At 43.6% G+C, this 12822-nt stretch overlaps 1 protein-coding gene across 3 annotated transcripts in view; it reads left to right on the top strand.

The window, feature by feature from the left end:
• Positions 1-12822, top strand: part of DOCK5 (dedicator of cytokinesis 5) — a 213877-nt gene that overhangs the window by 187793 nt on the left and 13262 nt on the right. For all 3 annotated transcript variants that reach the window (XR_005020335.1, XM_036855880.1, XM_036855882.1), the window contains 7 exons: positions 1229-1370; positions 3321-3402; positions 4537-4621; positions 5286-5372; positions 7406-7582; positions 11550-11633; positions 12284-12421. Coding sequence is in view for 2 of the 3 variants with exons in the window: in XM_036855880.1 (XP_036711775.1) it covers positions 1229-1370; positions 3321-3402; positions 4537-4621; positions 5286-5372; positions 7406-7582; positions 11550-11633; positions 12284-12421 (795 nt within the window). In the remaining variant the exon portion in view is untranslated. The remainder of the gene's footprint in view (positions 1-1228; positions 1371-3320; positions 3403-4536; positions 4622-5285; positions 5373-7405; positions 7583-11549; positions 11634-12283; positions 12422-12822) is intronic.

Here is a 12822-nt window from a genome sequence, read left to right as displayed (position 1 = left end):
GTCCACATCATACACTTAGTGTTTTCTTGTACTCCGATCCCTTAACCCGCCACAGTTTTGCCTGAATGATGAAACTGCAGAATGCATGCGTCAGCCACATAAATCTTTCCCAGCTTGGAAACATTTTATCACCAGTTCCAAAAGATCTGGCAGTTTTCACTGCCCTCCGTGTTGAGCGCAGAAGGTATATTGCCTTCAAGGTACTTACATTATCTAAATTATCCTACTTACTTATTTGTTTACTTGTTTTCTATTTCTCTCCACCAGAGTAGGGTTACCATTCTGTCCCTAGCGTCTGGCATATCTCATTCACTCGATACATATTGGTTGTGTGAATGGACAAGTGATTTTTAAAAACATTTTACAGGACAATATGGGCCCAGATTTTAGTTAAAAATGGATCACGTGTGGGCTTTAAATACTAAGTACTCATCTGAGTGACCATCAGAGGAGCAGGAACCTTCAAAACATGGAGACATTTGAACTTGCAACAGCTGTGAGGTGAATTTCTTCCATGCCTGGGGCCTAGAAAATTTCTTTTCAAAACATCCAATTTTATTAATTTTATTAAAGAGAAAAAGCTGCAGTTTGGAATGGAGAGAATAGTATTGAGGGCAGTTATTTTCTATGAGACTTCAATGTGGCCACCACGGTGATCTCCAGGATGGGCTTGGGACGGCTGTAGATTAATCCTGTTCTCTGTTCCTGTCTCACCTGTTGTGTTGATTTGCTTCGTACTTTCGAGTTCTCTAGGCAGTGCCGCTCTAAGCGCTGGTTCCCTAATGGTTACTGGATCATGATGAGAAAGGAGCTTGCACCTCAAAGTAAATGAATGTACTTCCTTCCTTCATTGAGAATTTCTTGCCATGAAAAGTATCAGCTAAACTAAACAGCATGCCCGGTAACATCCTGGATTTCCATTAGGGTGCAAACTCCTTATCTCCTTGTGGATTAGTGTAGGCTGTTTGCACACCAGTTGTCATCCTTGGGCCATACTCTGAGAAACGCTGCGTGAAGCATTTTCATGCCTGTGACTTAACTCCCCAAATAAACTGTGAGTTCTTTCGGATATGATGGTTACTGTGGGGCACATAGCAGGTGCTCAATGAGGACATGGTCAGGTATTGCACTTGGTCTGGGGAGGACAGCAGCTTCCTCGGGACCAGGCTCCCCAGTTGCCCCTTCACTCTTCATATTTAATTCTTTCCCTTGTTCTCCTGACCTGCAGAACAAGATCTTTATCTACCGGGGGAAGGAGTACGAGAGGCGAGAAGACTTCAGCCTGCGGCTGCTGACCCAGTTTCCCAACGCCGAGAAGATGACCAGCACCACGCCCCCAGGAGAGGACATCAAGTCCTCTCCCAAGCAGCGTATCCTCGTCCTGGGGTCACGGCTCAGGGGCTCTTGAACCTGCGGCAGCCCCAGCCCAGCCAGAGAAGCTGAGGGTTCCATCCCATCCCTGCATGCCGATAGGTCCTGGCCTCAGACTCATTTAACCATCCTGACTCAGTGTCCCATTCTGTGTAAAAGCTTCGGGAACCTAATGTCCTTAGCTCAGGGCTATGACGTAACTAAAGGAGAGAGATGAGAAGCAAATGTTGAATATGAAGGGATGTGTGTTATAGCCACAAGCGGAGCCTGAGACGAATAGACTTCCTGTTCTGAATTCTGGATCCTGGATAAAGATGTGTAGCTCCTTTTTGGTAACATATAATGTCATCGAAAAACCAATCGCATGCTTTTTAAAAAATAAAGATGTTATAAAAGTAAGCAGTATTCTAAAAGAGGTTGGTAAGACAGAGCTGGTGTGGCATGGTAGATAAATAAGAAAAAGTGCTCCGGAGCACATTGCCTGGGTTCGAGTCCCAGCGCTGTCACTTACTGTGTCACTTTGGGCAACTTAATTTCTCTGTGCCTCAGTTTTCTCACCTGTAAAGTGGGGATGAAGATCATTCTTCCCCTTGGAGTTCTTGCAAAGATTGAGTACCTGTAAAATACTAGGAACAGTGCCTGGTAAATACATAATAAAAGTTCAATATGTATTAATTATTATAGGATGGTCAGTAGCTGTAGAAAGATACACAGCAATGATAGATCAGTAGGCAGACCTGCCTTTCAGAGGAGAGTGTAGTGGCCTCTTAACACGGTGGATGCTTGGAAAAGAAAGGTTTCCTGGGGAAAATTGTTTCAGTTGTAGGGGTTCAGAAAATGCTTGTGGGGCCTCCTTGGGATGGGAATGAAAAGAGGTCTTCATGAATTGGATGTAGAATCAGGAGTCCTGGAGCTTGGCCCAGAGTCATGTCTGCATAGCCATTTTACCTTGGCAAGTTGCTTAATTTCTCCAGGCCTTGGTTTTCTCATCTATAAAGTGTGAGGGGAGCTCTGTTTCTCCCAAATATTTAATAGCATTTCTGTGAAGATCAAATTAAAAAGATCATTTATGTGAAAATGTTTTGTAAGCTATAATAGCATAAGGCATAGCCCAGTGGTTCTCAGATTTTATTATACTTAAGAATCACCATGGAGTGATTCTAATTCAGCAGCTGTGAATTCTAATTCTGCATTTTGAGTAAATCTCCAGGTGATTCTGGTGCCAGTGGATGGCACTCTTCATGTTGAGAAATACTGGGAGTGAATGTTAGGTCTAGACCCAGTGCCTTAAATTCTGGTTTCAATGATGTAGATTTGGAAGCATTGTTGGTAAAGGCAAAAAAAAGTCATGCCTAAGATCATATCATTAAGTTAGAGAGGGAGACCTTACCCCTGAGCTGGGTTTGACGTCTGACTTCATTTATCAGTTGTGTGATCTGGGCTTTCTCAGACCCTCAGATTCTTCATCTGTAAAGGGGATTAATAACACCCACCTGGAAATTGTTGTGTTTATTGGAGATAACATATTCAAAGCACCTATTACAGTGCCTGGCTCTGGTACTTGATAAACAAATGGTATCCAAAGATAACAAGAAATTCCTATTGCCCGGGCTCTGGAATCTGGCTAATTCAGAGGGATGCTTGTCCAAAAGAAATGATTTAAGACAATTTCTAGTCACCTGTTTTCTTGAAATTTCATTAATGTCTGTTTCCCTAAGACAAGGTTGTTTGCCATGTGTCTGACCAAAAAATGTCCCAAGATTATGACTTAATAAGGCATTTTGGTAATATCTGAGGGAACCCCGTTTTCAATGCAGTCCTGGCATTTGGTTCAAAGGAATGATCGGTGTGGGTACCATTTCCATCGGTAAAGCAGGAGGAACAGGTGGTCCTTTTTGCTGTGACAGCTTAGTGGCCCAGCCCTTTTCCTTCCTTAACGAGCTCCTCAGACATGCAGTGTTTCACCGTAAAGCCAGTGATGAGCCTGCCGCCCAGCTACAAAGATAAACCAGTTCCAGAGCAGATCTTAAAGTAAGTGGGTTTTTTTGTTTGTTTTTTAAACCATGTGTCTCACACACTTCCTTATATAGAAGTCTATCAAAATTCATTACAGTTTGGAAGAGCTCCGGTTGTCTTCGTCCATTTGGTCTGCTGTAACAGAAGATCATAGACTGGGTGGCTTATAAACAACAGAAATTTATTTCTCACATTTTTGGAGGCTGGGAAGTCCAAGATCAAGACACTGGCAGATTCAGTGTCTGGTGAGGGCCTTCTTCCTGGTTCATAGATGGTCATCTTCTCACTGTGTCCTCACATGGTGGGAGGGGTGAGGGAGTCCTATGGGGTCTCTTTTTTAATAAGGGCACTAACCATGTTCATGAGGGCTCCACCATCATGAGCTAATCACCACCCAAAAAGCCCACCTCCTAACACCATCACGTTGGGCATTAGGATTTCAATATATGAATTTGGGAGGACAAATATTCAGACCATAACAACTGTCCCTTCCATTTCCAGTATAAGATGAGAGCTTGGTAACTCAAGGGATTTGGAGATTTCTTTTTTTTTAAGCAGAGGGAAGGAAATTGAGAATTTCACTCTTAGGTTTCAGATCCCCTAGTTCTTTTTTCCACTCAGAAGGATTCACTGGCCAGTAGCGACTGACCTCACCTTGCCTTCAATCAGTGAGTTCCCCTATGATTGAATTCCTTCTCCTGAGAAGCTAAAATGCTAGTAGGATTGATAGAACTGTTAGAAAACTATACAAATGAGATGACAAACATGGACATAAATCCATATGCCTTTCAAAATTGTGAGCTGTGAGATAGATTCATCAATAATAAAACTAAGATGTGCAATAAAATCAAATTCTGGGGACTTCCCTGCCAGTCCAGTGGTTAAAACTTCATGTTCCCACTGCAGGGGGCCACAGGTTCAATCCCTGGTTGGGGAACTAAGATCCTGCATGCCACGTGACATGGCCAAAAAAGTTAAAAAAAAAAACTAATTCTGCATCATCTCCAGCCTTCATTGTGGAGACTATGTCAGTTTTGAGGTAGTTTAGTGGATAAGACTCAGTCCGTGTAAGATGTGTCTTAGGTTTTGTTGGAGCAGTGCTTGTTGTAAGAAAGAAATGAAAGCAGCATATGGCTGTGTCTTTCCCAGCTACTACAGAGCCAATGAAGTACAGCAGTTCAGCTATTCTCGGCCGTTCCGGAAAGGAGAAAAGGATCCCGACAATGAGTTTGCTGTGAGTCCACCACGTTGATCCTCTAAAACAAGATGAAATTGACATCCAAAATGGAGGCCTTCCATTCAACCAGCATCTACAGCAGAAATGATGGCAGCCCTGGAGATAGAGTTTCCGTGTGCTTATTACCTAGTCAGCAGACTGTTGTCTCAGTGGAAAACTCTAGACTAGTGATCCAGGAACTGGGCTCCACTCCTGGGCCTGCCACCACCATGACCTTGATTTGAGCATGTCACACCTCTCTGGACCTCAAATTTCCCATCAAAAAGGGCGAGGGAGCCCCAATAGATAATTCCTTTCTGCTTTAAGCACTTAGAATCCTTAATGTTTGGGAGAAAGTGTGGCCCATTCACTAAGGAGGCACTGAAAATAAAATCTCTAGATAACCAACAAGGACCTACTGTACAGCACAGGGAACTCTGCTCAATATTCTGTAATAACCTAAATGGGAAAAGAATTTGGAAAAGAATAGATAGATGTATATGTATAACTGAATCACTTTGCTGTACACCTGAAACTAACAATCAACTACTCTCTGATATGAAATAATTTTAATTTTAATTTATTTAAAAAAAACTTAAAAAAGAGAATCTCATAAACCTGGGAGTTTTGCTGTTTTGCCTGGGAACTGACCAACATTTCCTACTTTCCTTCCTTCCACCAGACCATGTGGATTGAAAGGACCACGTATACGACTGCCTATACCTTCCCTGGGATTCTCAAGTGGTTTGAAGTCAAACAGATTTCAACAGTAAGTCATTTGGAAGTGGAACTCAGAAAAATCTTTCTGTCTCCAAACAGAATGAGAGCCTTTGTTAAATCCCCCCTCCAGTTCTCACTAGCTCCTCTGGCCCACTTTATTTTCCAAAAGAGAAATAGAAGACATGCTTGTAGAATAGAACTCCTTTGTAAAACTGATGTTACAACACCAACCCTAAAGATTACTCCCAGTGAATGGCTCTTTTATGACCAAATGGGTGTTGTCTCCTCAAGGATCCTGCCACTGCCCAAAAACATTTTTGGAATTCCTCCTTTGAGTTTCCTATCAATCACATTCTTCTCTCCAAGAACATTTCCTCTTATTTTCAGCTAGTCACATCACCATTCATCCTAGACTCTTCCATCTTCATCACTCCCCAAAGCTGTTTGTTTTACCTCCTTAATATTTATTAAATCTGTTTTAGTTTTTTTCCCCCAGCCCTCCTACTGAGGTACCCTGTTTCTAGTCCCTCATTCATCTCTGGTTGATGCCACTGAAAAAGCCTCCTGATTGGCCTCCCTGCATTGGCTTCTTAGGTCCATTTTCCTCTCTGCCTCAGAGTGTGAATTCCATAGTGAAAACCTGGCTGTATCATTCTCATGCTTAAAACCTTGCTGTGGCTCCCCAATGCCTAGACTAGAAAGCCCATGCTCCTAGCACATGCGTGCAGGGTCTGTGTGACTAAGCTCTTCCGCTTCATCTTCTATGGAATCTACTGGAACTAAATTGCTCATTCCATGCTCTATCAACCCTCTCTGACATTAGGTCATTTTCTCTGCCCAGCATGCCCTCTGACCACTTCTCAACCTAACTCCCGTTGAGATTTAGTTTAGGTTCCAGCTTCTCCAGGAAGCCATCTCTGAAACTCCCAAGCTGGGTTAGATGCCCTTTCTCTGTGCCCTGTCACAACTTTGGCTTATTTCTAAAGAGTTACCTACCATGCTTACATATCTTGAAACCTCCCCACCCTGACCCTGTGAAAACCGTATGCTCCTCCCAGCCATGAATTATATCTTAATCACTTTTGTAACAGTGGTGCATAGCACAGTACGTGCCTAAAATAAGTAATCAAGAAATATGTCTTGAACAAATCTGAAGTTTGATGTGTTCCATACCACTAGTGATAAATTATTATTCTTCAAGTATGAATACGATTTTGGACAGAGGCTTTTGGAATTAAGTCTGGTTTAGGAGATCATGCTGGTTGATCACGGTAAAATGAAGAAGGACACAAGATTTTTCTTGAATCTGGTTTGGAAGACATTTCCACAGGAGGAGCTCTCTCTGAATCCGCATTGCATCTTATTTCATTCGCATCCAAAATCCAGCTTGAATATTCTAATACATCCTATTATTTCTGACTTCCGTAAACCATAGAACCCCTACTAAGGAGACTTAATATATGGTCTGAACGTGTGACTTTCAAGATCACTTATCTTTTCTCACGGAAGGAGCATCAAACCTCTTACCAGTGAACGTTTTTGGTGTGCAGAGGTGTCTTGGGTCAGATATATTGCTCCTCTATTGTCATTGATCTTCTCAAAAATCTGTAAGGAAGATTTGCCTAAGAAACAATCATTATTACAGCTCCAATTTTATCTTCTCAAAATTTCCGTAGACACTTTGCTCCAAGAAATAATCATTACCATAGCTCCAATTTTTAAATCATCCTTGTACTTTCTGAGATTTTAAATAGCTTATTTAGCATCTTACCAACACCATTTCAAATAAGTGTGCTATCCTTATTAATAAACATGACCCCGGGACTTGCCTGGCGGTCCAGTGGTTAGGACTCCACGCTTCCACTGCAGGGGGCACAGGTTCTATCCCTGGTCGGGGAACTAAGATCCCGCGTGCCGCTCGGTGCGGCCAAAAAGAAAAAAAAAAACATGACTTTGACAAGCAAAACATCACTCCTCCATAGCTTGGTGGGAATTGTATGCCTTTTGAGGGGAAGACCTAGGCTTTTTCCAGTCTTGGCTGTGGAGCTCAGCGTCTCTCCTCTGCCATGTTCTCTGTCACAGGAGGAAATCAGTCCTCTGGAGAATGCCATTGAAACCATGGAGCTCACCAATGAGAAGATCAGCAACTGTGTCCAGCAGCACGCCTGGGACCGGTCCCTCTCCGTGCATCCCCTCTCCATGCTTCTCAGTGGCATCGTGGACCCGGCTGTCATGGGGGGCTACTCCAACTATGAGAAGGTGGGCTGCGTCCCGGGAACCCCACGGGGCCACCAGGTCTGGCGTGTCTCTCCTGCCTTCTCCAGCGGCAGCTGGTGAATTCGTTTCTTACAACTTCTCTGAGAGATTTTCGTTCTCCCCTCTTTGTGAATGGGCAAATGAAATTAATGACAGGCTTCTCCCTGACCTCATACCTGCTAGATACCATCAGCCACCCAGACAGGGTTAGGCCACTGTCTGGTAGAGTCACCGAAAGATCAATCTGATAGACCTCTGGTTGATTCACCAGCTGTGAATTCCCTTCCCACTCCCTCTCTCCCCTGGAAGGTAGAAAGCATACAAGTGGACCCCAGACCTGAGGATGCCCTGGAAGGGAAGCAGCATCTGTGGGAAACACAGAGCCACGCTCTATTTGGAGCCCTGACATGGTGTGCCATTGGTTGTATGGACAAACGCTGGCCCTGGCTCTACGATTAAATTAATTCAGCTAAGTGTCGTATCTGTTACTCTGGAAAAACATGAATGGAATGCTCATCACATGGGACTCCATTGCATAGGGTTTGGATGTAGCATCACTTAAAGTGGAGGTAATGCAGTCAGTAGAATTTGGTTACATATAATCCATAGAAGCAGGATTTTTAATTGCTAGGTATGTTTTCAGTGGCTAAATAATTTGGGGGTCCTCTTCTTGAGTATAAATAAACAAGTTACACCCCTGTTGAGTAACATGGAGAGTGAGTGGGAAGAAAAGGAGATGGATGGGAAAGATGAGAGAGGTTAACTGGGATGATTCTCTTATTTCCATTTGTACACAATGTCCTGGGAAGAGCAGGGGCTTCAGAATCAGTCACTCTTATGACCCAGTTCTGGCTTCCCATTGGCCACTGTGTGCTCTTGGGCGAGATACTTCATCTCTCTGAGCTCCAGTTTTCATATTTGAAAACAGTAAGGAAAATACATAACTGACAGGAGTGACATGGGGCTTAAGGGAGACCTCCTATATATGAGGAACATCATACGACGCCTGCCATGTAGTGGTGGCTTGATCAGGGTCGGTTTTCTTCCTGTCTACTTGGAACAGAATGTGTGATTTGAGTGTTCTTTTTTATTTTTTTTGGCATGAGGGATCTTAGTTCCCCATCCAGGGATCAAACCCACGCCCCGTGCCTTGGAAGCACGGAGTCTCAACCACTGGACCACCAGGGATGTCCCAGTTTGAGTGTTGTTGATGAGTGGGGCTTACCAGTGCTACAGTGATCTTCTTCTGTCCTTTCTTCAACCTCTCAACCTTTTTTAGTCTTCTTATTCTCAGCAGCTGGGAAAGCACCAGAGAAACTCTGGTTTGCCCATGTTAGGTTTCAGTAATAATTTCTAGTGTTATAATGGAATTCAATACTAGGGCCCAGAATACAATACTTTTTTGATGCTCTAATGATTTCAGTGTGTGTTTTTTCCTGTGAGCTATCTGGTACTGATTTTGATGTGTCTTTCCAAGTATTCATTTTTTTTTCAGAATGCTCCTAAACTCTGATTTATATACGCTGATATCTGTGACTATTACATAATTTTATATGAAGTTTTTTCCAGTGTGACCATCTTCTAATTAAAATGAAAAAAAAAAGGGAAGGAAAGGAAGGATATGTAAACAAATTTATTTCAGCAACTTTTAAAAACTGTTAGTTTTTACTTTTAATTAATATGTATGACTTTGTACATTTCTAAACATAAGAAAAAGGTAAACTCGTTGATCACCTTGAACTATTGCAATCAGGTGGGGAATCCATCATTACCTACTTGATACAGGCGACCTATTTTAAGGCAGCTCTTTAATCAGTGCCTGAGTGATGGGAACACAGGAGCTGCGTGCGGTAATTCATCAGCCCTTTCTGTTGTGAGGCAGGACTCTGCTAGAAAAACTAATTTCAGGGGACTCTGCTCTGACGTTCCCTGACTCAACTGATGCTTTGGGAATTTCAGTGTGTTTTATCAGAGGTCAAAAATTTTTTTTAACTTTCAAATTTAAACTGTGTGTATTTTGAAAGGTAAAGGTGACTGAAGATTTAAACCAATCCTATGTTTTCATTTATATTGACAATCCCTCTAAATGTGAATCTGCCAGAATGAGCTGCTCTGTAAATGTGCTGTCCTGTTTCCTTTGTGTGATGCATGGATTCCATATATATATATATTCTCTGTTGTACTCGTTTTCTAGGGCTGCCATAACAAAGTACCACAAACAACGTGGCTTAAAACAATAGGAATTGATTGTCTCACAGTTCTGGGGTCCAGTAGTCTGAAATCAAGGTGTCAGCAACGTTGATTCCCTCTGAGGGAGAGTCTGCCCCTGCCTCTCTCCTGGCTTCTGTGGGCTGCTGGCAACCTTCGGTACCCCTTGCCTTGTAGATGACTGTCTTCTCCTTGGCTCTTTACATGGTGTTCTCTCTGTGTACATGTGTCTGTCTCCTCATATCCCCTTTTTGCAAGGACACCGGTCAGATTGGATGAGGGGTCCATCCTACTCTCATGCGACCTCATCTTAAGTAATTACCTCTGCAATAAGTCTGTGTCCATCTAAGGTCACATTCTGAGGTCCCAGGGCTTAGGACTTCAACCTATGAATTCGGGGCAGGGGGGACACAGTTTAACCCATAACATCTTCCCACAAAGTAAAGAGTTTGCACATATTCTGTTTTCCACACAAAATGGGCTGATCCCTTTTATAACGGTATCCTGTAGTTTCAGGAACTCTTGGGTTTCATGTAATGGGGTGGTTTTCCTACTAGTGAAGCAAAAGAGTGAAGGGGAACTTTGAAGGCTGGTCTTCAAAAGCACTCTCAGAAATGATGGTTATGGTAAAGGGAGAAAATAGATAACTCCCGTTTTGAACTCTGTCGGAGCTCAAATGTTCACTGCAGACTTTAGTTTTTCTTTCCTAATGAATTCTGTCTTTAAAATGGTCTCCTATGGAACACCTGTATTTACAGTTCGAGTTTGAGTGTTTTGTTTTTTGTTTTTATTTATTTATTTATTTATTTATTTTTGGCTGTGTTGGGTCTTCGTTTCTGTGCGAGGGCTTTCTCCAGTTGCGGCGAGCGGGGGCCACTCTTCATCGCGGTGCGCGGGCCTCTCTCCATCGCGGCCTCTCTTGTTGCGGAGCACAGGCTCTAGAGCGCAGGCTCAGTAGTTGTGGCTCACGGGCCCAGTTGCTCCGTGGCATGTGGGATCTTCCCAGACCAGGGCTCGAACCCGTGTCCCCTGCATTGGCAGTCAGATTCCCAACCACTGCGCCACCAGGGAAGCCCGAGTTTGAGTTTTATGTCCCTATTATAGGACCTTTCCATGAATGTTTATTGATGTTATGGGTGACGTGGTCTTGACATAGCATAATAAGTGCAACCTGCATTTAATATTTTCAAAAGACTTTCACATCTATATCATTTCTCATGTTGTCCTCAAAGTAGCCTTTTGGACAGGTGATTAGTAAGAAAGTGCCAATATGAATCTTCAGGAATTGCGATACAGCCTATAAAATGCTGGGCAGGAAAACTCTCAGCCACATCTTCGGCCTATTAATTTTTTGCTCTCTCCTTTATAAGATCTAGGCACTTACTCTAATGAGTAACCTTTTGATATTGCCATTTGGCCTTTTCTTAGCTCTTTGGGGAAGTTATTCAATGAATGACATTCTGCTCTGCTGCTGCTGCTGATGATTTGATTTGTGTGTGTGTAGCAGTTGAGAATGTACTCGTGCTAGGAATTGCATGATTCCAGGAAGACTACAGAATAACTCTTTCCTTTTTGAATTGTCCACTCAGGTGGTTTAAGGGCTTCCCAGGAAAGGAACGAATGTTTACTTAATCATTCCTGGTTCATCAGCCAGAACAGAAGATGTGTTTCACCCTTCTAGGCTTCCCTCCCTTTCCTCTTAAGGTCAAATACACAGATAGGAATGTGTTCTAATCAATACTTGCCCATGCTTTGCTTTTAGGCTTTTTTTACAGAAAAGTACTTGCAGGAGCATCCTGAAGACCAGGAGAAGATCGAGCTGCTAAAGCGACTAATAGCGTTGCAGGTATGTCCAGGGGAGGCGTGGCTGGGCAGCTCTCCATGCTCTGTGGGCGGCCACCACACACAACACCAGGATATTCTCTAGGGCATCCATCTCCAAGCGCACGTTTAGGGTTACTTTTTTTTTTTTTAACCCTTGGAATCACAACCTATCTATTTATTTGGCGAAGCAACGTAGGAAGAACATTCCATTAGACTGCACAGTGTTGAGAGGGGTCTTCTTAGAGGGGAGATTAAAGTCCCCAAATTGGTTTGCTGGCTTGTGTTTCCAGATGAGAGATGTTGGCCTCAGTTTCTCTCTCTCTCTCACTACTTCTGTGAACAGTGGGAGGAAACGCAGCCATACGGTTGAGTCCAAGGTGAAACGCATCAGTTACTCCTGCATAGAAAGGCCCCCAGGCTCACGTGGATTTGCCTTGCCTGTCAGCCCTTCCCCTGGTTACTTGTATCCCCAGTGTGCAGATTCCTCTGCATCTTTGACCCAAGAGCATCCAGTTCCCAAGCTTTACACTGAGAAGCAGTGTTTTCGTTTGAAGCGTGCTCTGTCTACCAGTTTACCTGTCCATCCCCACCTTCCATCTTTCCCCAGCATCCCAATCTGAACTATCCCTCTTCCTAAACAATATCCCATTCCTTTCATGCCCTTCTTCCCAGATGCCTCTGCTGACAGAGGGGATCCGCATCCATGGGGAGAAGCTGACGGAGCAGCTGAAGCCACTGCACGACCGGTTGTCTTCTTGCTTCCGGGAACTCAAGGAGAAAGTGGAAAAGCTCTATGGGGTTATAACACTGGTAGGCTTTGTCTCAACAGCCTATGAGCTTTTTCTAGTCTCTTCTACCGTTTATGATATTGATCCGTTTTTCAGATGCCAAATGAGTCAAAGTAGCCTAGGAATGGCAGGCAAACACTGGGGCAGTTCGGAGAAGGCATGGTCCGCTCTTGATAACCTTCAACTGTTGTTGTGCTGGACAGCGGCTCTTAAACTTGAATGACCGTCAGACCCACCTGGAAGGCTCGTGAAAACACAGATTGCTGGGCCACATCCTTAGGGTTTCTGATTCACTTGGTCTGGGATGGGGCCCAAGAATTTGCATTTCTAACATGCCGGCAGGTAGTGCCGTGGGGCTAGGCACCACACTGTGAAAACCACACGACTAGAGATTGGGGTTTCCTAATCCCAGACACTGGTTAT

Source organism: Balaenoptera musculus, chromosome 6 (genome assembly GCF_009873245.2).
Source record: "Balaenoptera musculus isolate JJ_BM4_2016_0621 chromosome 6, mBalMus1.pri.v3, whole genome shotgun sequence".
Taxonomy (NCBI): Eukaryota; Metazoa; Chordata; class Mammalia; order Artiodactyla; family Balaenopteridae; genus Balaenoptera; species Balaenoptera musculus.
This window is presented reverse-complemented; position numbering and strand designations above follow the sequence as displayed.